Source organism: Lipotes vexillifer, unplaced genomic scaffold (genome assembly GCF_000442215.2).
Source record: "Lipotes vexillifer unplaced genomic scaffold, Lipotes_vexillifer_v1.1 scaffold1329, whole genome shotgun sequence".
NCBI classification, from domain to species: Eukaryota; Metazoa; Chordata; class Mammalia; order Artiodactyla; family Lipotidae; genus Lipotes; species Lipotes vexillifer.
Window position 1 is genome coordinate 1,549,131 of NW_006797566.1, and position 25,257 is coordinate 1,574,387.

General features: G+C 43.3%; 1 protein-coding gene across 1 annotated transcript in view; it reads left to right on the forward strand.

Moving 5' to 3' along the window:
- Window positions 1-1,576: 1,576 nt before the first annotated feature.
- The window catches only part of CPA4 (carboxypeptidase A4), a 27,873-nt gene continuing 4,192 nt past the window's right edge, over window positions 1,577-25,257 (forward strand). The window contains 10 exon segments of the mRNA XM_007469729.1: window positions 1,577-1,644; window positions 11,791-11,872; window positions 12,304-12,438; window positions 13,688-13,786; window positions 18,377-18,478; window positions 19,771-19,875; window positions 20,641-20,750; window positions 21,901-21,992; window positions 23,391-23,590; window positions 24,700-24,784. Of these exon segments, the coding sequence (XP_007469791.1) occupies window positions 1,577-1,644; window positions 11,791-11,872; window positions 12,304-12,438; window positions 13,688-13,786; window positions 18,377-18,478; window positions 19,771-19,875; window positions 20,641-20,750; window positions 21,901-21,992; window positions 23,391-23,590; window positions 24,700-24,784 (1,078 nt within the window).

Consider the following 25,257-nt stretch of genomic DNA (forward strand, 5'->3'; position numbering starts at 1 on the left):
CCCATCAAGTCTGGGTCTCAGATTCCATACAGTTTCTTTTTAGACATTGGCTTCCATTAGAGATTTATATTTTCTTCATGTTGATGGGTTTCCCTGGGAGAAAAGGGTGGGAAGTGAATTTCAGCTTGCCTAGAATTCTGGGTACTTGATTCTTTAGTTCACATTTCTTGCAGATTCAGGTCTCAGCTTCTCTTTTTACTAATTTCAAAGCTGAAATCTATCATAGTGAAGTACAGCCCAGCCTTTGTGATAGACCAAGGTGGGCCTAGGAGTTCACTTCCAGTGTTGGAAGGACAAAAGAGCTCTGATAGAGGCCCCCGGCTCCACAACTCCTGACAAAGACTCTTCTTGACCAAACCTTGGACAGGCTTCCCTGAACCCTCTTTTCTACTAGCCTTGTCCTTGGGCCCTAAGTCAGTCTCAGCAAAGAATCCTGCTAAGTAATCCCCCAATCCTTGACATCTGATTGAGTTCCTCATCCTCCACCATTGATGTCTAAGTCCTTGGCCTGCCTTTAGCAATAATTTGTTAGGTCAGTTAAGCAAGAATCCCCCCTACCCTGATGTCTCCTCTTAACAGTTTTCCATCCACTGATCCCCTTGCTCTGCTATCTTTACGTATTTGAAGTTGAACACAATTACTCTCTCCTATAGTATCTTGAATAAAATCTTCCTTACAGTTGTAACAAGTGTCAGAATAACATCTCTTTAACACTCTCAACCATGACCCTTGGTTGAATCTACTCCCCTTGAGAAAGTGCAGAAAGTATGTAGATGGTGGGGGACAGTAGGGTGGGAGAGGCTTGTGGGATTTGGGGCACCTAGGACAGACTGAAAGGCCACAGAGTCCTTGAAGAAGTCATGGAGATCATGAGTGTCTTCCACTTGTTCTGCTGTGACTTGGTGGAAAGGACACCAGACTCAGAATCTAGTAAATGCAAGAAAGTCTTATTATTAATAATACCATTAAACCTTACCTTTAGCTCAGATTTCAAGGAAAACTGATAATTTATTCAGACAAACACATTCCTCCTATACCACTTCCCTCATATATTTCTGCCTTTTTAGTGGAGTCATAAGAATTAAGTGTCTGATTCATAACAGAAGCCACAAGCTTTCATCATGACCTGCTGTCACCAGAGAAGGGCTTGTCAAGTGTGTTAAGTGTGTGGTCTTGGAGTTGGCTTGGGGTTTCTTTGATAGTCTTTATTTATTTATTTTTACTCTAGAGGTAACTTCATCTCAGGTTTATAATCTGGCCTCCTCTATCAGTATAAATTCTATCCAGCACTATGGGACTTGCATATTTACTCAAAAGACACTATTTAAATACCAAGTGATGAGCATTATAGCACCCTTAGCACAGACTTTTCCAGCCTGAGGAGCAAGTTCCTGACCTTGTAAATCAAGAGGCTTGGCTTTTATCACTCAAAAGGAATGAAAGAGGCATCTGACATACTGTCAGAGTTTCAAGGGTGCTTGGGAGTCACATTAGCATTTTTGAGGACATGAGACTGCCTCAGACTCCTTATAAATACAGCTTGACTTAGCCACTCTATGACTGACACCCTTGGGACATGAAGTGGATACTGTTCTTTGGGGACCTTATGGGGTCCAGCATCTGTGGCCAAGAAAAGTTTTTTGGGTAAGTTCCTTTTGGACTTACTATTACTTGGTTAGTTCAGAGATATGGGAACCAAATGGATTTGGAAATGAATGGCTGATTATACCTCAAGTGGTATGGTGCTGGACTCCTGTCCCAGCTTTGCCCTTGTGTCATCCTGGGTCAATTACTTCTCTCTCAGGCTCAGCTTTATCTGTGATATCAGGACTAGGTGGTCTCCACAGTCCCTCCCCAGCTTCCTAATTCCTGCCAATACTTTTCCTTCCTAGTTCTTATTTGTAAGGTCAGTTTCAGGCATTTCTACTTTCTTACTCCTATATTATGAATTTCTAAGAATTACCAGAAATTGTTTCAATTTCTGCCATGCTTAAGGGAGAACCTGGGTCATAGGCTTTTTGGCTTCACTTCTCTGTTAATGGTTAAGGTTTGGTGGAGCTTTCTCGTCAGCATTTGGCATATAGAGATTTGATAGGTCTTGCCTAGCCGTAACTATGAAAAGTGACATGCAAGGGTACACCTGTACATTCTGTGTGTGTGTGCATGTGTGTGCACACACATGCACACATGCTCCACACAGAATTCCTTGAGGTTTGCAAGGGAGAGGACATTTGGGAGGTAGGAGAGGTGAAAGGATGGCATGGTACCCTACTAGAAGATTGGGGGGGATGGAGTCAAGATGGCAGTGTGGGAAGACACAGAGTACATTTCTCCCCACAACTAGGGCACCTGCCAGACACTGGTGGGGGACCTTGATGCTCAAGAAGACGGGAGGAACCCCCAAGTGAGTGGCTGGGGGTTGGGCCGAAGCTCCTGCAGTGGGAGCTCCAAGTCTGAACCACTGGACTAACAGAGAACCTCAGATCCCAGGGAATATTCATTGAAGTGAGGTCTCCCAGAGGTCCTCATGCCGGCATCAAGACCCAGCTCTACCCAACAGCCTACAAACTCCAGTGTTGGAAGCCTGAGGCCAAACAGCCAGTAAGACAGGAACACAATCCCACTCAACAACAACAACAACAACAACAACAAAAGAGACAGCAAAAGAATAAGTCGCAGATGAAGGAGCAAGGTAAAATCCTACAAGACCAAATAAATGAAGAGGAAATTGGCACTCTACCTGAAAAAGAATTCATAGTAATGATAGTAAGGATGATCCAGAATCTTGGAAATAGAATGGAGGCACGGATTGAGAAAATACAAGAAATGTTTAACAAAGACCTAGAAGAACTAAGAACAAACAAACAGAGATGAACACAGTAACAGAAATGAAAAATACACTAGAAGGAATCAGTAACAGAATAACTGAGGCAGAAGAATAAATAAGTGAGCTGGAAGACAAAATGGTAGAAATAACTGCTGAGGAGCAGAATAAAGAAAAAAGAATGAAAAGAATTGAAGACAATCTCAGAGACCTCTGGGACAACACTAAATGCACCAACATTCAAATTATAGGGGTCCCAGAAGAAGAAGAAAAAAAGGGTCTGAGAAAATATTTGAAGAGATTAAAGTGAAAAACTTGCCTAACATGGGAAGGGAAATAGTCACCCAAGTCCAGGAAATAAAGAGAGTCCCATACAGGATAAACCCTGGGAGAAACACACCAAGACACATATTAATCAAACTAACAAAAATTAAATTCAAAGAAAAAATATTAAAAGCAGCAAGGGAAAAGTGGAAAATAACATACAAAGGAATCCCCATAAGGTTATCAGCTGATATTTCAGCAGAAACTCTGCAGGCCAGAATGGATTGACAAGATATACTTAAAGTGATGAAAGAGAAAAACCTACAACCAAGATTACTCTACCCAGCAAGGATCTCATTCAGATTTGATGGAGAAATCAAAAGCTTTTGAGACAAGCAAAACCTAAGAGAATTCAGCACGACCAAACCAGCTTTACAACAAATGCTAAAGAAACATCTCTAGGCGGGAAACACAAGAGAAGAAAAAGACCCACAAAAACAATCCCAAAACAATTAAGAAAATGGTAATACGAACATACATATCGATAATAACCTTGAATGGAAATGGATTAAATGCCACAACCAAAAGACACAGACTGGCTGAATCAATACAAAAACAAGACCCATATATATGCTGTCTACAAGAGGCCCACTTCAGACCTAGGGATACATACAGACTGAAAGTGAAGGGATGGAAAAAGATACTCCATGCAAATGGAAATCAAAAGAAAGCTGGAGTAACAATACTTGTATCAGATAAAATAGACCTTAAAATAAAGACCTTACAAGAGGTAAGGAAGGACACTATAAAATGTTCAAGGGATCAATCCAAGAAGAAGATGTAACAATTGTAAATGTTTATGCACCCAGCATAGGAGTACCTCAATACATGAGGCAAATGCTAACAACCATGAAAGGGGAAATCGACAGTAACACAATAATAGTAGGGGACTTTAACACCCCACTTACACCAATGGACAGATCATCCAAACAGAAAATAAATAAGGAAACACAAGCTTTAAATGACACAATAGACCAGATAGATTTAATTGATATTTATAGAATATCCCACCTGAAAGTGGCAGAATACACTTTCTTCTCAAGTGCATATGGAACATTCTCCAGGATAGATCACATCTTGGGTCACAAATGAAGCCTTGGAAAATTTAAGAAAATTGAAATCGTATCAAGCATCTTTTCTGACAACAATGCTATGAGACTGGAAATCAATTACAGGAAGAAAACTGAAAAGAACACAGATACATGGAGGTTAAACTGTGCACTACTAAATTATCAAGAGATCACTGAAGAAATCAAAGAAGAAATTAAAAAATACATAGAAACAAATGACAATGAAAACACAATGACCCCAAACCTATGGGACGCAGCAAAAGCAGTTCTAAGAGGGAAGTTTATAGCAATTCAATCTCACCTCAGGAAACAAGAAAAATCTCAAATAAACAATCCAACCCTACACCTAAAGCAAGTAGAGAAAGAAGAACAAAGAAAACCCTAAGTCAGTAGAAGGAAAGAAATAAAGATCAGAGCAGAAATAAATGAAAAAGAAATGAAGAAAACAATAACAAAGATGAAGCCAGACTCGTCAGGAAAAAAAGGGAGAGGATGCAAATCAATAAAATTAGAAATGAAAAAGGAGAAATCACAACTGACACCACAGAAACACAAAGGATTATAAGAGACTACTACAAACAACTATATGCCAGTAAAATGGACAACCACGAAGAAATGGACAAATTCTTGGAAAGGTACAATTTTCCAAGACTGAACCAGGAAGAATTAGGAAATATAAACAGACCTATCACAAGTAATGAAATTGAAACTGTAATTAAAAATCTTCCAACAAACAAAAGTCCAGGACCAGATGGCTTCACAGGCGAATTCTACCAAACATTTAGAGAAGAGCTAACACTGATCCTTCTCAAACTCTTCCAAAAAATTGCAGAGGGAGGAGCACTCCCAAATTCATTCTACGAAGTCACCATCACCCTGATACCAAAGCCAGAAAAAGATATCACAAAAAAAGAAAATTATAGACCGATAATCACTGATGAACATAGATGCAAAAATCCTGAACAAAATACTAGCAAACAGAATCCAACAACATATTAAAAGGATCATACACCACGATCAAGTGGGATTTATCCCAGGGATGCAAGGATTCTTCAGTATATGCAAATCAATCAATGTGATACACCATATTAACAAATTAAGGAATAAAAACCATATGATCATCTCAATAGATGCAGAAAAAGCTTTCGACAAAATTCAACACCCATTTATGATAAAACTCTCCAGAAAATGGGCATAGAGGGAACCTACCTCGACATAATAAAGGCCATATATGACAAACCCACAGCAAACATCATACTCAATGGTGAAAAACTGAAAGCATTTCCACTAAGATCAGGAACAAGACAAGGATGTACACTCTCACCACTATTATTCAACATAGTTTTGGAGGTCCTAGCCATGGCAGTTGGAGAAGAAAAAGAAATAAAAGGAATACAAATTGGAAAAGAAGAAGTAAAACTGTCACTGTTTTCAGATGACATGATACTATACATAGAGAATCCTAAAGATGCCACCAGAAAACTACTAGAACTAATCAATGAATTTGGTAAGCTTGCAGGATATAAAATTAATACACAGAAATCTCTGGCATTCCTATACACTTACAACAAAAAATCAGAATGAGAAATTGAGGAAACAATCCCATTTACCATCATAACAAAAAGAATAAAATACCTAGGAATAAACCTACCTAAGGAGGTGAAAGACTTGTACTCAGAAAACTATAAAATACTGATGAAAGAAATCAAAGATGACATAAGCAGATGGAGAAATATACCATGTTCTTGGATTGGAAGAATCAATATTGTGAAAATGATTATACTACCCAAAGCAATCTACAGATTCAACGCAATCCCTATTGAGCTACCAATGGCATTCTTCACAGAATTAGAACAAAAAATTTTACAACCCATGTGGAAACACAAAAGACCCCAAATAGCCAAAGCTATCTTGAGAAAGAAAAATGGAGCTGGAGGAATCAGGCGCCCCAACTTCAAACTATACTACAAAGCTACAGTAATCGAGACAGTATGGTACTGGCACAAAAACAGAAATATAGATCAGTGGAACAGGATAGAAAGCCCAGAGGTAGACCCATGCACATATGGTCACCTAATTTACAACAAAGGAGGTGAGAACATACAATGGAGAAAAGACAACCTCTTCAATAAATGCTGCTGGGAAAACTGGACAGCTAAATATAAAAGAATGAAATCAGAACACTACCTAACACCATACACAAAAATAAACTCCAAATGGAATAAAGACCTAAATGTAAGACCAGACACTATAAAACACTTAGAGCAAAACATAGGACAAATACTCTTTGACATAAACCACGGCAAGATCTTTTTTGACCCTCCTCCTAGAGTAATGAAAATAAAAACAAAAATAAACAAATGGGACCTAATGAAACTTAAAAGCTTTTTCACAACAAAGGAAACCATAAACAAGATGAAAAGACATCCCTCAGAATGGGAGAAAATACCTGCAAGTGAAACAACGGACAAAGGATTAATCTCCAAAATATACAAACAGCTCATGGTGCTCAATATCAAAAAAAAAATAACCCAGTAAAAAAATGGGCAGAAGAACTAAGTAGACATTTCATCAAAGAAGACATACAGATAGCCAAGAGGCACATGAAAAGATGCTCAACATCACTAATTATTAGAGAAATACAAATCAAAACTACAACGAGGTATTGCCTCACACCGGTCAGAATGGCCATTATCAAAAAATCTAGAAACAATAAATGCTGGATTGGGTGTGGTGAAAAAGGAACCCTGTTGGTGGGAATGTAAATTGCACTGTTGGTGGGAATGTAAATTGATGCAACCACTATGGTTGGTGGGAATGTAAATTGATGCAACCACTATGGAGAACAGTAGGGAGGTTCCTTAAAAAACTAAAAATAGAACTATCATATTATCCAGCAATCCCACTACTGGGCATCTACCCTGAGAAAACAACAATTCAAAAAGAGACATGGGGCTTCCCGGGTGGCGCAGTGGTTGGGAGTCCGCCTGCCGATGCAGGGGACGTGGGTTCGCGCCCCGGTCCGGGAAGATCCCACATGCCGTGGAGCGGCTGGGCCCGTGAGCCATGGCCGCTGAGCCTGCGCGTGCAGAGCCTGTGCTCCGCAACGGGAGAGGCCACAACAGTGAGAGGCCCATGTACAGCAAAAAAAAAAAAAGAGAGACATGTACCACAATGTTCATTGCAGCACTATTTACAATAGCCAGGACATGGAAGCAACCTAAATGCCCATCAACAGATGAATGGATAAAGAAGATGTGGCACATATCTACAATGGAATATTACTCAGCCATAAACAGAAATGAAATTGACTTATTTGTAGCGAGGTGGATGGACCTGGAGTCCGTCACACAGAGTGAAGTAAGTCAGAAAGAGAAAAACAAATACCTTATGCTAACACATATATATATGGAATCTAAAAAAAAAAAATGGTACTGATGAACCTATGGGCAGGGCAGGAGTAAAGATGTAGACATAGAGAATTGACTTGAGGACACAGAGGGGGAGGGTGAAGCTGGGGCGAAGTGAGAGTAGCAGCGACATATATACACTACCAAATGTAAAATAGCTAGCTAGTGGGAAGCTGCTGCATAGCACAGGGGGATCAGCTCGGTGCTTTGTGACCACCTAGAGGGGTGGGATAGGGAGGGTGGGAGGGAGACGCAAGAGGGAGGGGATATGGGGATATATGTATGCATATGGCTGATTCACTCTGTTGTACAGCAGAAACTAACACAGTATTGTGGAGCAATTATACTCCAATAAAGATCTATTTAAAAAAAAAAAAGGTTAAGAATCCTGGCCAAGGCCATTTAGCTGGTAAGCAGGGGAGTTGGAGCAAAACTCATATGCTTTTGTTATAACACAAGTTAATCTCCAGATAGAATCCTGTATCTCACTGATCTGTCTATATCTGTTAGTTTACTCTCCATTATACTATCTGGCTAAAGGGACTTTGGAATTGTTTATTGAGGTAATTACTTATATGTGATTGAGTAATTTTTGTAACGATGACTTCCGTTCACACCTGGTCTCTACTGCCAAATAGCTCAGAGGGTTTAGGCATAGCAGGTGGTCAGGGAAGGAGATTTTTCCACAGGCAGCTCAGCAGTAAGTGTGTAATAACTACGCTTGCTGCCATGTGGGCTGATGCATAGAGCTCTCAGGCTCTCGCTGCTCCTATTCACGTGGCTGAAAAATCTTTCTTTCTCAGGATACAGACTTCTCTTATAATGCAGCAGACACCTGGGTTGAGGTTTCTTGGCTGAGCTCTGGAGTGCTCACCATAGGCGCTTGCACAGAAAGGGCTGTGTGCCTGAGCAAATTGCAGATGGTTTTAACCAATAGTGTCATCCTTACCCCCAAATCTGTTCTTGCCTCATAGTAGGGAACCCAGCAAAGGTGGAGGAATTCTTCCTGAGGTCCACAGACACGGCCTAGGCAGCCAGCTTGGTGAACATTTAGAGCAAGGGGAAGCTGGCCTCGGAGCATTCAAGTGGTTGGGAAACCAGGATGCAGGTTGGCTTGGAGGGGGAACAGTGCTGATGGAGATGAAGATGATGGTTTCTCCCCCCACCACACCCCCAGGTCTCTGTTCATTCCATCTAACTCACCTACCTCCCCAGTCTCTCTCACTCTGCTGGTGTCTTCTGTCCTGGGATTCACTCATCTTAAGGATAGGATGGTGACCAGGATGCCTAAAGGTGCACAGCAAGCATAGAACAGGAAGTAGTTGCAGAACTTTTAACATCAGTAGTAACTGGTTGGCATTTATGAGTTCTGTGAAATCATCTCTTGTGGTGGCTTCTAAGCCTGGCTGGGGATGCAGGTGAGAAAGGCACAAAGAACAGGCCACTTGGCTGCCCACTTGGTAGAAGGGGGAGAGATGGAAGCTCAGCACCAAGGTGACTATTGACTGTCCAGAACATGGGACACATGTGAGGGTGACTGAGAGTGGATCACTAGCCATTGCGCGGTAGCAGCTGGCCAGCCCTGGGTATTGGAGAGTACCAGAGTTAAGAAGAGCTCTAGGAGCACGTACCTGTGTGGAGTAGGAGTGGGGGTGAACATGGCAACCTGCAAACCCCAACATGTCCCCCTTCCCAGGCCAATCTTCCATCTTCAGAAAGAGCTTAAGGTCTGTGAAAAGATTTCCAGATGGTGGAGATAGGTTGTGTTCCCCACCCACACTTTCAGGAAGGTATTTTCCAAATAGAGACAAGGACAGTGAGGGCAAGAGAGAGGCTGCCCTTCACCTGGCACCTACTTATGTTCTCTCTGTTTCTAGATATTGATGGGCTTATATTCATGAGAATAACATAAGATTCTCCCCGCGCCCTGCCAGCTTTTAGCACCATCTGAAGACTGTCGCCAAGGTTGTCTGCTCTGGTTGGGGAAAACCTCATGGGTGATGGGAACTGGTCCTAAAGCCTGGGTGGCAGATTGGCTAGGCAGGTAAAGAAAAGGGCTGGACATCCAGGCAGAGGGAACAGCATGTGCAAAGGCATAGAAGGGCAAAGTATATGGTGAATTCGGAATTTCAGTGAGGCTGGAGCCAAGAATGTGTAGGAGGGAGAGGTGGAGGAGAGACAGATGGGGAAAGACTCCATTCTGCACCAGCCTTTCTGCCCTGTCTCTCTGCATGCTGCAGATGTGTCTTTATCCTTTGGAGCTGGGTTAATTAGGACATGATGAAATGCACTGTGGTTTTAATCATCATCTGGGCCAGTTAGATTCACTGTGTTCCCTTATTATGAACAGTGCCCAGGAGTATGAAAGTTCTGTTGTGAAGTTATCACTTTGGGAGAATTAAAACACATGCTGTGGATGAATGTGTAACATGATTTTCATACTCTTAAGAGCTCCTTATTCTTAATGTTTCTCTTTTTTTTCCTCTTCCTGTTCCTTCTCTCTCCTCTTTCTCTTTGTGATCGCTCAAGTCAGTGCTGTATTTTACCAATGCCTCATTTTGCTAACAGAGATGTCAATGCACAGGCACTTTCCAGAACACCCATTTTTATGACGCCTCTTTTTCTGGGGTATTGAGGGTGAGTTGTGACAGAGCATGAGTTCTTCAGATGGGTCCTGGTACTCAGCCAGGAGGAAGGATTTCTCTTCTGTTTTCAAACTGTTTCTTTTGCAAGGCTGCTTTCCTGTGTCAGAGAAATGGTGGTTTGATTCCCCATCTTTGCAGGACTGCAGTCCAACACCTAGCAAGCCTGTTGGGTTCAGGCTGAGACCCGCCAGCCAATGGCTTCTCCACCATGGCCTCAGCAGCTCCCATGGGATGCAGTTGGCTGCCCACCTGCGAGAACCCTGTGGAGACCGGATGAGCTGGGAGAAAGTGAAGCTTCATCAATGGCGTTTCCTCCAGACTTGCCACCTGCAACAGAAGCAACTCTGCAGTGGACCTTGCCTCCTTGATGCTAGCCTAGACCCCACGGAGATCCCCCAGAAGCTCCCAGAACAAAGTTAAACTCTGAGAGTCCATCCGGATTGAGCCAGTTTTCTGATGAGGAGATGCTGATCTGCCACATGTGGCTGCACGTTTAGCTCCCTGTGACAGAACCATTTTCTCTGTCAACAGGTCCTTCAGCCCACAGCTCTCTCCAGCAGCTTTTCCCGCATTCATTTGTGTCAAAGGGATGACGCATGTGACAGCGTTGAGTGTGGATTCATTCGGGCCGTCACCTAGCAACGGCCTAATGGCTCCCCTGGCTTTCTGAGCCGGCCCAGAGCACAAAGGCAGCTTTTCAGGCTCGGCCTTCTCCCACCCACACACAGGACTTCAGGGGCCTCTACCCCTGCTGCTGCTGCGGGAGCTAAATGGTGTATAGGACACAAGTGCGGGACAAACAACAAAGGGGGACTCGGGACTGGCCCCTATCAGGGCCCCATAGGGAGGATGAATCCTGAGTTCAGCCCCAGCACCATGCATTTGTATAGGGTTCTGGAGCTGGAAGGGCCTGGGAAAGCATCCAGCCTCTCCCCTCCTTGCTAAGAGGAAAAATAACCCTCCAAGGATGGAAGGTCTATTCTCTTTTCTAGCTCTTTCCAGCACGGACATTCAGCCAGAGTTACAGTCCTAGACCCTGACAGTGAAGAAGTGCTTCTTTATGTCTTGAGTTAGCTTTGCGTGTAACTCAGGAACATTCCTTTCTGCAAAATATATATGTTTTTCATTATAAAGTAATATGACCACATTACAGAAAACAGATACGAGGGGAAAAAAGTAAGTCATCCATAATCCCATGACCCGAACATAAGCATTGTCAGCATTTGCTATATTTCCGTTGTCTGTTTTTCTTCCACTGCATCTGCTTTTTCCATACTTGCAATCATGGCATACATACAATTTTGTGTCCTGCTCTTTCACTTAATATTTCCCTTAAAGTTATACCATAAGCACTTTTTCATATTGCCACGTAGTCTTATTTTTAATGGCTATACATTATAACCAAAGACTAGACCATTTCCTCTCATTCGGCCCAGTTATGTCTGGGATAGTAGGCCTGGGGTTTATTTGCCAGCTGAAAGCTCACCATTATCTTTTACTTTATTTCCTTTCTCCAGGGACCAAGTTTTCAGGATTAATGTCAGAAATGGAGATGAGATCAGCAAACTAAGTCAGCTAGTGAATTCAGACAACTTTAAGGTACCTAGTTCTCCTTCTCTTGGGTATCAATTAACTTTAGTGGGAGAAGACTCTTGCAGCACTGGCATTGTTATTCCTGAAGAGTTTCTGTGTATAATCCTGTATTAGTCAACATGCCTTTATACAGTTGAGAGGGTTGGTGGGGGAGAAGTGCTGTAGATCGCAGCAGTGCTGTCCAGGGAGATGAGAGGCCTCAGCAATGGGCTCCATCTTTCTATCTGCATTGACTTATTACTTCTTGGGCTTTGCCAGGTATTGCCTACTGGGGACGCCGGACCAGATAAAATTATGAAATGGCGAAGTTTTCCCTTGTGCAGAATCCAACCCCTCAGGGATCACCAAGGCTTTGGGCAGTTGTTCTAGAAGAATGAGCTCATTGTGCCTTTTACCTGAACTATCCTTTAACCTGGTTTTACTTCTGTTCTTTTCAGCTCAACTTCTAGAAATCTCCCTCTACCTTTGATTGTCCTGTGGATGTCGTGTTCCCTTCTGTCAGTCTGCAGCCAATCAAATCCTTCCTGAAGTCCCAGGGCTTAGAGTACTTGGTGACTGTTGAAGACCTGCAGGTGGATAGGCCAAGGTCCCTCACTGGTCTTGCATAGGACCAAGCAGCCAGAGTGGACTTGAGACATTTTCAAGTTCTGGTCTTATTCTTCTCCATTTAAAAGATGAAGACATTGAAGTATATGGAAGTAAAGTGCAGTGACTTGTTAGAGGAACATGTTGTACTAGAAAGGGCATACATGGGTTAGGAAACCAGCCAGATCTGGATCCAAATCCTGATTTTGCTAACTGCTAGCTGTGTGACTTTGGACAAGCTGTTAACCTCTTGAGACTCTGTTTCTTCATCAGTAAAACGGTAATAGTTATACCTACTTCATACAATTTATTGAGAAGATTAAGTGGCTCAATGTACATAAAATGTTTAACAGTGCCATGTATGTCACAGATGCCCCACAAGTATTAAGTCCCTCTCCCTTTTCTTATTTGAAGTCACGAGGGAAGAACAGAGTATATGGTGGGTAGAAGGTGGGGCCCGGGTGGGGAGGTGCTGAAGACCAGTCATAAAAAGCATCCTTTGGGAATTCCCCGTCGGTCCAGTGGTTAGGACCCCACACTTCCACTGCAGGGGACATGGGTTCGATCCCTGGTCGGGGAACTAAGATCCCGTGTGCTGTGCGGTGCAGCCAAAAAAAAGCATCCTTTGAGAAAGGGAGAATGTCACCAGCAGCCCCCAGCAGAGGGAACATCACTGCCTAAGCCAGACACCAGCCTCATGAGCTGTATTTGAACAGCAGGGCAGTGTCTGGCTCATGTTCTCTCCTTCACTGAAGTGGATTGTGGACTAATTGGTGATTTGGCCCAGGAGTTTCCTGATGGTGTGAGCAGCTGTGAGCTTATTAATCATCCTCACATGTCACAGACATCTGCCAGGAACCTTCAAAGTATGAGTGGTTGTAAGAATTTCTTTGTTTCTGAATGGTTTCCCAAGCTGGGTATTTCAGAGGCACTGGATACCAGATGCAGACTGATGTCTAGAGAATTTGTGGTATTGAATAACCAAATAGCACATACGTTGCTTCCAGGAAGTAAGTAGGTTTTGAATGAGGTGATGTACATTGGGCTCCAAGAAGTAAGATTATATAGATATGTGGAAGAAATCAGACCTCCTTTTATACCTTGACATTTGTGCTTCTTGATATGTGTGCCAAGGGTGCTGCCATCTTGGCCAGCACATGTCCCAAGATATGGTGGAAACAGCATGAAGCTCCATCCCCAAAGGATCACTTTGTAATGTTGTCGTGTCTGTTTTAGGCCCTTTTAGATAATGAAGTTGAGGAAATGCGATACAATGAAGGTCAAGAACGGAGCAGTAATAACTTCAACTATGGAGCCTGTCATTCCCTGGAAGCTGTAAGTATTTCAGAGAAGGTTAAGATCAAGGTCATTGGCTACTCTTCAATTCTTTTCTTTTTTTTTTTAATTTTAGAATTTTATTTATCTTTTTATACAGCAGGTTCTTATTAGTTATCCATTTTTCAATTCTTTTCTAATTCTTTGTTTATCTCCCACCAACACCTAAGAGCATAGTGAAACACAAACAACATTTTCTCCCATGTGCATCGTTCTTTTCTTAAGCAACCCCTCAAAGAAAACCATGAAATAATTGCAATCATTTCCAGTCCTTGTAATTCAACCTTCTTATACCCCACCAGAATCCCTGTATTTTATTCACTCAGATTAAAGTGTTTCTTATCCCAGGCAAATAGACAAGTGATTATTTCCAAGGTTAACCAAATATTTCCACTCATTTATCATGACTACTTATAACGTATATTTATTCCATATTGCGCTTTGGTGCTGTGTTTAGTTAGAAATCACTTATATAGATGACTGACTTTCAAGGTAAGCCAACCCTTCAGATGAGAAATTTAGAGCAGAATAATTTAATATGATATTGGAGTTTGAGGAACCAAGAAGGACTGGAATGGAACTGAATCACATAGCATACGGTTTTCTTAGGTCCCTCAATGTCTTCTTCCTTAGTCTGGAAACTCTCTACTAACTCAGGAACACACCCCAAATCTAAATTGGTATTCTTCCTATAGCTGAATATATGTTGTTCTTTATATCCAAAGATAGAGTTCTTGGCATGCTTTTCATGAAGCATATACTTTGAATTATTTTTCTTCTAGATGAGGTTTTTTTCAAAGCTTGACCAAGTATTTCCCCTTCTTTCCCAGGATTGTTAGTAGCTTTGTTTAATGTGTACACTTCCAGCCGCACTGCCCCTTGATCCCTCTTGTGACCAATGACATACAGCTGCAAAACACCTGGATAAAGTTAGGAGTTCAGTCCAGGGCCATGGACGAAAGCAGAGCTAAGGGCCCACACAGGGATCAAACCCATGATGTTAGCCTCATTAACATGGAGCACTCCCTAGCTGAGCTAACTAGTAGCAAATGTCACCCCAGGTTCTGGAAACTCCATCCCCTCACCTGCCTGCTGCAGGAGCCTCACTTTCCCATCCACTCACTTTTGTTCTCTGGCTTTAGGTATCATTGTCATCTGGCTTACAGCCATCTATCATTCCCTGCAAGGCCTTTTGCTGTGGGTTGGTGTACCATCTCCCTTCTGACTTGTTCATATCCAGTTCTTTTTAAAAACAGCTTTTAAGAGCTCATATCCCACAATCACTTGGGCTTTCTTAGGTCTCTAAAGGGAATTTCATGTTTGTCTCTGCCAGGGTTTCTAGTTTCAGATCCTTTGTGTGTATTGTTGTGGTTGCTGTTATTGTTGTTAGTTTTGTGGGTAAGTTTTCCCCTGATGTTGGCAGTGTGAATTTGCACCCCTCATCTGGACACAGCTTGGTGTTTTAACTTTTCCTGGGTGACTCTCTTTCCTCTCATGACTCAGGGCAGGCATCTGACGTTCTAGGGTCAGTGGGTAGAGTTTCCAGGCCCTTTGCATGGCCAGAATTACCAATTCCCAGCTCTCAAGTTCCAGCTCCTTGCCCCATGCAGGGTCCATTGCCCTCTACTCCTATTCCTGGTTGCTGTAAACTCTCGGTGCCTAAAGTAGATATCTGGTTCTGGGGCTTCATATTCTGCCCTTTACTATGTTACCCTGTTCCCTCTTCATTTCTGGCACCCACAATTTTTCCTTTTTTTTGGCTTTTAAATTTGGCTGGGATTCATTTTCATTGTATTTTATCTGGCTTGTCTATATATTTGGGAGGTAGTTTCTTGCTTCTGCTCAATCTGCCATAATGGCTGCAAGTCTGATAAATCCTTTAAGCTTGATTTTATTCTATATTGATTGCACATTTTCATTCTTGGTAAAGCTCCTTCTTTCAATTTTAAGGTCTAAACAGAAATTTGTTTATTTCCTTATTTCAACCCTCAAAAGGTTTGAACAACTAAGATGGATGAACTCCATTTAAATCAAACTTTTTTTTTTTTTTACTGAAAGCAAATGGAAGCATTTGTAGCCATGATTTATACAGCTCTTCATGTGCGCTCTCAAAGCCTTTGAAGAATCATTTCCAAAGTAGGGTGCTGTATGGCAGGGTGTAAGCAAGATGGTCCACTGGGATGGAGAAATAAACTATTGCAACTTCTGTTTATATTTCTACATATATTTGTATTTATTATTATTTTTAAAATAAATTTATTTATTTATTTTTGGCTGCATTGGGTCTTTGTTGCTGCACGTGGGCTTTCTCTAGTTGTGGCGAGAGGGGGCTTCTCTTCGTTGTGGTGCACGGGCTCTAGGCGCGTGGGCTTCAGTAGTTGTGGCACGTGGGCTCAGTGGTTGTGGCTCACGGGCTTAGTTGCTCTGCGGCATGTGGGATCTTCCCAGACCAGGGCTCGAACCCCTGTCCCCTGCATTGGCAGGCGGATTCTTAACCATTGCGCCACCATGGAACCCCTTTATTTATTGTTAATGCAACAAATTTTTTTAACATCTTTATTGGAGTATAATTGCTTTACAGTTGTGTATTAGTTTCTGCTTTATAACAAAGTGAATCAATTATACATATACATATATCCCCATATCTCTTCCCTTTTGCATCTCCCTCCCTCCCACGCTCCCTATCCCCCACCTCTAGGTGGTCACAAAGCACCGAGCTGATCTCCCTGTGCTATGTGGCTGCTTCCCACTAGCTATCTATTTTACATTTGGTAGTGTGTATATGTCCACGCCACTCTCTCACTTTGTCCCAGCTTACCCTTCCCCCTCCCCGTATCCTCAAGTCCATTCTCTAGTAGGTCTGTGTCTTTATTCCTGTCTTGCCCCTAGGTTCTTCATGGCCTTTTTTGTTTTTGTTTTTTTAGATTCCATATATATGTGTTAGCATATGGTATTTGTTTTTCTCTTTCAGACTTACTTCACTCTGTATGACAGACTTTAGGCCCAATCCACCTCACTACAAATAACTCAATTTCATTTCTGTTTATGGCTGAGTAATATTCCATTGTAGATATGTGCCACATCTTCTCTATCCATTCATCTGTTGATGGACACTTAGGTTGCTTCCATGTCCTGGCTATTGTAAATAGAGCTGCAATGAATATTGTGGTACATGAGTCTTTTTGAATTATGGTTTTCTCAGGATATATGCCCAGTAGTGGGTTTACTGGGTTATATGGTAGTTCTATTTTTAGTTTTTTAAGGAACCTCCATACTGTTCTCCATAGTGACTGTATCAATTTACATTCCCACCAACAGTGCAAGAGGGTTCCCTTTTCTCCACCCCCTCTCCAGCATTTTTTTTTTGTAGATTTATTTTTTTTTTTTTTGCGGTACGCGGGCCTCTCACTGTTGTGGCCTCTCCTGTTGTGGAGCACAGGCTCCGGATGCGCAGGCCCAGTGGCCATGGCTCACAGGCCCAGCTGCTCCGCAGCATGCGGGATCCTCCCGAACCGGGGCACAAACCCGCATCCCCCACATCGGCAGGCGGACTCCGAACCACTGCGCCACCAGGGAAGCCCTGTTTGTAGATTTTTAGATGATGGCGATTCTGACTGGTGTGAGATGACATCTCATTGTAGTTTTGACGTACATTTCTCTAATTAATGATGTTGAGCATTCTTTCATGTGTTTGTTGGCAGTCTGTATATCTTCTTTGGAGAAATGTCTATTTAGGTCTTCTGCCCATTTTTGCATTGGGTTTGTTTTTCTGATATTGAGCAATGCAACAATTTTTGTTTCTATTTTTTGTTTTATAATGTACATAATATACTTGTGTGGTATTATATATATTCATGGTGCATACTGAATTTTTTTTTTTTAAGAAGATGTTGGGGGTAGGAGTTTATTAATTTATTTTATTTATTTTTGCTGTGTTGGGTCTTCGTTTCTGTGCGAGGGCTTTCTCTAGTTGTGGCAAGCAGGGGCCACTCTTCATCGCGGTGCTCAGGCCTCTCACTATTGTGGCCTCTCTTGTTGTGGAGCACAGGCTCCAGACGCGCAGGATCAGTAGTTGTGGCTCACGGGCCTAGTTGCTCCGCGGCATGTGGGATCCTCCCAGACCAGGGCTCGAACCCGTGTCCCCTGCATTAGCAGGCAGATTCTCAACCACTGCGCCACCAGGGAAGCCCAACTGAATTTTTTTTTTTTAACTGATGGAGAAAGTGATAAAAAAGTTTGGAGAGCAATGCTTTTTAAGAACCTTGGCTAAATGGGACCCTTGCTGATTATTGAGCCTAGTATAGTGCAAAGGGCCACACTGTTGGAACAGTATCAGCACAAGTCTCTCTACTCTAGTTTAATGGGCTATAATTTTGTGGACAAATAAAATGTGTTTTTCTCTAGAAAACTGTAGAAACGGATTCTTAGGCAGTTGCTTAAGAATAAGCATTCCATGCCGATAATATTGACAACCCCCAGGTTAGGGGACTGTAAAAAGTCATTAAGATCAACAAGATAAAGTTCACATATACCTACCCAGAGCTGAACAAATTTTTTAAATGCTCCTGTGTTTACCTTTTCACAGTTCAGATTTACCATGAGATAGACAGCATTGCCAGAGAGTTTCCTGACTTGGCAAGCAGGGTGAAGATTGGGCATTTATTTGAAAACCGGTCAGTGTATGTACTGAAGGTGAGGCCCCATGCACTTTGAAGGGCCCGACTGGACTCAGGTTCCTGGTTCCTTGTGTCCAAGATTCAGCCCTCACACCTCTGAAAGAGGTAGCTTTATAGGACCTCCTTGACTTTAGGGAGGAGGGTGAGGTGAGGAGACATCTACCTGGGTTTGAATTTGGTCTGACAGAGGGTCCCCTGCTTCTGCCTAATGTGGGAGGAGTTAGTAGGAGCACATCGCATTCCAAGTTTTGGATGAAAGGCAGAATCAGGAAGAGGTGGGAGGCGGTTAGTGTTCCAGAAAGCTCTCAGATTGGCCACAGTCTTTTCCCTCCATTCCCATCTTCTGTAAATATTAAGACAAATTGGGATGGGCCTAAAAACTCTATTCTGCTTATTGTCCTTATTGGAAGAGCAATCTAGGAAGCTGATTTTAGGGTTGATGTAGTTTTAAGCCCAGTCTATGATCCTTGGCTGCATAAAGCCTAATTTCCAGATATTTCTAACAGATTTCAGGTCTATATTGGCAAAAGAAGTAGAGAATTTATGGCAGTGACATAAATTACATAAATAATCCAGCCAAATGAATAAAAAGGAATTTGGAGATACAAACCATGGAACAAGTGATGGTGCCTAGAATTTGTCAAACCCTTGAATCCATACAGGCCCTGAGGAGCCCAGGTTTATAGCAATGGTGAAATTACCATTGGGAGAAGACCTGCCATTGAGCTGGTTGCTGTAAAATAATCTACATGAATTTAGATTATTTGCCAACTGCTGGAGACCCTTGCTTCATTAGCACCAAGCTCTGACCCAAGGGGGCCCCACACTAAAAAGCAGCAGCCAGAATTCATTTCATGCTGTTTACAAAGAGCTTTAGTGAACCCTTCCGTTCCTCATTTTAAAACTGATTTCATTTATTGCCTCAAGTAGAACAGGCTGGTTCATGCACTTTTGTGTCTCTCTGTTGGGCTACCATTTGAGGTCTTTCAGGAGGCATAATAGTATCTCTAATCACACGGGCATTATAATTCACAGTAGCAATTGTTTCCCCTTCCTATTTGCTTCCAACCTTGGAGTGGCTCAAGCTGTCCGGAGCTGCGGTGCTGCAACTGGGCCCTGCCAGCCAACAAATTAAGCTCCCTGGTCACGAAGAAGCCCGATAAAAGGATGGTGCCCTCAGACATTTAGTCTCTGAATGATCTTAAATTGATTAAATGAATAGGGGCGAGCTGGGAAGAGGAGAGGAGAGGTGAGCGGAGACGCAGGCGGGCAGGAGGGTCATTTTCTGGCCTCTTTTCCCTTCCACAGTTCAGCACTGGAGAAGGCAGGCGGCAGCTGACCATTTGGCTGAATTCAGGTATCCATTCCCGGGAGTGGATCTCACAGGCCACCGTGATCTGGACCGCAAGGAAGGTCATGTTGCCTTGTATTACCCCAGAATTCTGTTGGGCCCGGATTGCCCTGCAGCGTCCCACACAGCTAGACCCTGGAGATGAGATAGGAAGGCACTATGCACAGACATGATAGGCTGGGGGGTGCCTTTTCTGATTGGAGAAGCAAAAGATCAGAGCCCCATAGTCAAGCCACTGTGGCTAAATGACAAAGTGCATTCATAGCAGCAAGCAAGCTAATGAGCTGCAGAGGTGGCCCTAAAACCCTGACCCATAGTCAGTCCCGCAGGAAGGGAGCAGGGTCTTCTCAGTAGCAAAGCTCAGGTAAGCTTTACCTTTAGTCCCTTTCAGGCCCGCCAGACCCTCAGGGACCTCATGCTATCTCCATGTCCCTCTGGAAAGTCTATTTTAAGCCAGCGCCAGTGGAGGGGTGGTGCAAGTGGAGGATCCATCTTCCCTACGCCTAGCATGGGGAGGGGGGGGTGCTCAGATTCCTAATAACTATTATGATGTGTGGCTCTCCCCTCCCCTGTTCCCGCCCCATGGGAGGAATGAATAAACAAGGCAGCCCAGGACTCACTGAGGTTGATGTCATCAGGCAACCATGTTTCCCCAGGTTTTGAAGTGCTCTGTGGGCTTTGCAGAGCGCTGCACCTATGAGGGTGGCAGGGAGGCTGCAGAGGGTGGATGCTGTTCTAGGAGCTGGGCATCTTGGGAAGATACATGGACTTAGACCTAGCAACCCAGCCTGCAGGGCACAGCTGACAAGCTCGTTGTCTCTGCTTAGACTGTATCTGATTATGGGAAGGATCCAGCCATCACTTCCATCTTGGAGAAAATGGATATTTTCTTGTTGACTGCGGCCAATCCTGATGGATAGGTATACACACAAGCTCAAGTGAGTAATACTGACAGAATAGGTTGGGTTTGGAGTTAAGACTTTTTTGTTGAATTCCTTGCTTTGCAACTAGATAGTTGTATGACCTTAGAGAAAACTTCCACAAAATGTGCACGCTAGGAGCTTCCTTAGGGTCTCATTTTCCAGTCATTCTCTGAGCTAAGAGTCACCAGGGAATATTTTTTTCTTAGAGAGAATAGCCTAATGAACTCCCTATTATGGATCTTGAACAATTATCAACACTTTACCAATCTTCTTTTCATTTCTTTCCCTCCCACACATTTTTCCTGATGTATTTTAAAGCAAATCCAAGACATAAGGTTACTTCATTCAAAACTTCTTGAGTAGTCATCTCTAGCTGATGATAATTAAAACAATGAACAATATACCACTATCAACTGTAAAAAATTAATGGAAGTTCTTTAATATCATCTGATATCCCTAATTATCTTTAAACTGTCTTTTGAGACAGTTTGTTGAAATCAGGATCCAAATAAGGTCTGTACCTGCATTTGGTTGTTACGGCTCTGCAGGCTTTTATATTCTACAGTGGTACCACCCCCGCCCCCGCCCCCCCGCCACATATCTTTTAAAATGTCATTCATTGTTGGAGAAACCAAGTAAATTGTCCCGTAGAATGTGTCACATTCTGAATTTGCCTGATGGCTTCTTTGTTCTATGCCATTTAATTTATTCCCTCATCTCCTGTATTTCCTATTCACTTGAGGTCAGATCTAGATGCTTGGTTGGAGTCAGGTTAATTTTTTAGGCAAGGATAAAATAGTTGCCATGCACTTCCTGTCACATCAGTGATCACTGAAGCCCATAATGTCCATTTGTCCCACTTTTACTGAAGCCCAAAGTTATTCAGTGGACTCAGATGGTGTCAGCCTGGGTCCCATCAGGGCATTTTGGCGAGGTCCTTTTCTCTGGGCCAGAAGGGCTGAGCCTCCTCTCTCTGGGGCATGAGAGGAGACTCCGCAGTTAGTGAGGGCTGAAGCCCCGATGATCCTCCAGATCTCTGGAGTTGCCTCCACAGCTTGTCCCATCCATGGTGCCATCTCCATCATAGTCCCCCAAAGAAAACCTTCACCTCTCTTGTGCCATGACCCATCTCTGAATGTTGTTCCTTCCTTGGTGAATTTTTCCGAACCGATTATGGAGGAAGACACGGTCTCTAAATCCTGGAAGCTCCTGTGTTGGTACTGATCCAAATAGAAATTGGAATGTTAGTTTTGCAGGTAGGTGGGGGAGACAGTTTTTAAATCCTGCTACCCCTGGGTAGTCTGGTCCACAGGCCTCTGAGCTGGCAGTGAGGGAGCTGGTTTCCAGGCTAGTTCCATTGCTGGTTCATTGAGAAACTTGGATAAGTCCCTTATTCTCTCTATGTATCATTTTACTATTATTATTTGTAATTTTGAAAGGGAATGGCTGAACAATTCCTGTTCTCCTGAGAGAATGCTAATATTTTAAAAACTATTCTATCTTAGATATATAAATTCATGGGCCTGCTTTGTACCCTGGCCATCCCGGCTTCTGGGCAATACCGGATGGGTGGAAGGGCTGTTGGTGGCAACTCAGAAGAGAGCAATTAGCACTGTTACCCCAGCAGGCAAGATCACATTGTGAGGATTAAACTACAGCAGTTTACCCTTAGATGTGTAAATATGAACCTCAGCCCTTTGATGTCATGGAAAGAGAATGAGAATTAGAAGTCCTGGGTTCTGAGTTCCAGTTATTTAAAAATCATCCCCACAATAGTACCAACTATGTGCCAGGTACCTTCCCATGTATAATCTTATTTATTCTTCTGACTTGGAGACTGAGTTTTCTTGTCTGAAATGAAACAATTGAAGCTCAGAGACAATCTCAAGAGCATATGGTTGATAAGAATTAGGATCTAAACTCACTTTTCAATTTCAAAGCCCGAGAGTTCTCTTTCACTATTCAGCTGTACTGATGTTTTGTTTTTAATGTAATGTTTTAATGTAATATTTTAATGTAATGGTTTTAATTCTCTTACTTGCATAGAAATACCACAGAAACCACTGGGGGAAAAATAATGTGACTGTGGGAAAAGAGCTGGGTGGTTTCACACATACACCAACAGGGGTGGTTTCACACATACACCAGATACCTTAGGGGCCTATATTGTGAGGTAATACAGAAGGCAGTAATTCTAAATACCTGTCAAATAATCAAGAGATTTTAGCCACATCAATAGATTATTTTTGGCAGCACTTGGCCATTAAGATCTGAACCAAGAGAATGAGTTGACACCAGAATAAATGGAGTCATTTTCATTATTAATTGGTATTCATATTAATTATCTAGAATACTTATTAATTGACAACTCACCGTCAAGTATGATATTATTTATGACAACTGTTGGTGATACAATACAAGGTCAGCTCTCTCCATTTAGAGGAGTCCTACCAGTTTTCCTGCTCAGGTGTGGCAGATCCAGCACCCCACTGCCACACCCTCCCCGCAATTTACACACACTATGGACCAGATTCTCAGGGAGAAGCTAGTAATGGCCTGCCTATGCCTTCTCCCCCTCCTCTAGGGTAGCGTACCCTGCATTTCTGTTTCCTCAGCCTAAGGGTTAAGGTTTCTGCTTGGGCCACCCCCCACAGGAGAGGGAGCCAGTGACAACCCTTGCTCCGAAGTATACCATGGAGCCCACGCCAGTTCAGAAGTGGAGGTGAAACTGGTGGTAGATTTCATCCAGGAATGTGGGAATTTCACATGCTTCATCGACCTGCACAGCTATGCACAGCTGCTGACGTATCCATGTGGGTACATGGTCAGAAAGGCCCCGGATGCTGATGAGCTGGTAAGTGGGGCTGCATCCAGCCCTGGGCATGCTTTTCCCCTGGGTGCTGCAAAGTCCAGGAGCAGGGCTTATTTCAAGAAGCCCCAGTATTCTCTCTCTGTTCTTTGCAGTGTGCCATCAGGCCTACTGGGAATAGGAAGAAGATGATGCCTCTTATTTCTGAGTTTGCTGTGAGTTCCAAGAATCAGACCCAACCCTGTCTTTCCTTCTCACTTGTTTTTCCGACCAAAATGTATTGCAGACCCACTGCTTGCCAAGAACTGTGGGTAGCATTGTGGTGGGCAAGGGGGAGGTGCTCCTCAATTGGTGTAAGGTAGAGTTTAAGTAGGGTGTAGGCCACAGCCTAGGGGTGCTCTGTGTCACATGCAATGACTCACCCCAGGATGTGAGCAGGCACTTAGGGTGAACTGACTGGAGTAGGGCTGGCATCCACAGAGTGACTGCAGGCTTCTCTCTCCAGGCTGGTCTGCTTGAGTGTGCCCCTCTGCCTGGGGCCACAGCTAGCTCACATGCCTCCCAGCAGATGCAGCCCCACCCAGGGCTGGCCAGGTGTGGACTAGATTCTGCTCTCGAGGTGCTCTGTGTAGGGCACATCCATATATGGCGTCCCTGTCTCCACCTCCACCCTGGGAACACCTAACTCTTAGAAGGTTTTCTCTTGAACATACTTTCCCTTCCCTCATGTTCACGAACATGACATTCCCTTCCCTCAGGATAGGTGAAGATGGTGGTGCCCTTATCAGATTTCTAATGGGCTGGTGAGCAGCCTTCCAGATCTATGAAGAGCTTGCATACGGTTCCTCCAATCTGTGTTTATAATATACATGCTTCAGAATATGCTTATCTGGTCTTCTTCCACCTCTCTCCTTACCCCCTGCCCCAAACTGGAAGTAAAGAACTGAGGATAAGAGAAGGAGTTGGAGGAACCATACCATTTCCCTCACTTCATAGTCAGGCCTTTGCTCTGGTTGGTTGGGAAAGAAGGAGACCAGGAGGGAACATTGAGGGTGGGGTCGGGAATTTTTCAAACCACTGCAGTACAGAACAGCTGAGGAATGTCTGGCTTTGGGATCCATTCTTTCTCACTCTGATGATTTCCCCACTCCTAGGATGAGGTGGCAAGGTGTGTAGCCAAAGCTCTGGCTTCCCTTTCGGACACTGAGTACCAAGTGTGTCCTACCTGCACCACTGTCTGTAAGTACTCACTGAGTTTATTGGTTATAAGGAAATGCTCTGAGAGGATACTTGAAATGGAGCGGGAGAAGAGCTGCAAGTCAGCCTTCCTATGTTGTAGTCTTTCTTTCTTGTTAGTGATAGGCTGAATTTATGTCAAGTCTGTGTGATGGTAGCTGTCGTGTGCGGCCATCTTCATCAAACTGAGGTTGTGGTACGGCGGGTAGAGGGGAACCCCTCACCTTCCTGTCCAAAATGAACACATGTTGAGCATAACAGGCTTAAGTTAGGGGTTCCCCCGACAATCATTAGCATTGAGCTGAAAAAGCAAAAACTCTACCAAGACTTCAGACCTGAAGATGGTCTTGAGGCCCATCACCTACAACTCAACCCCAGTTGGAGGAAATACCCTTGTTTTGGTTTCTCACTGAAGTGTTTCATCTGAGCATTTCACTCTATTCCTGCGGAGATCCTTCCAGTTCCCTTATTCTGTG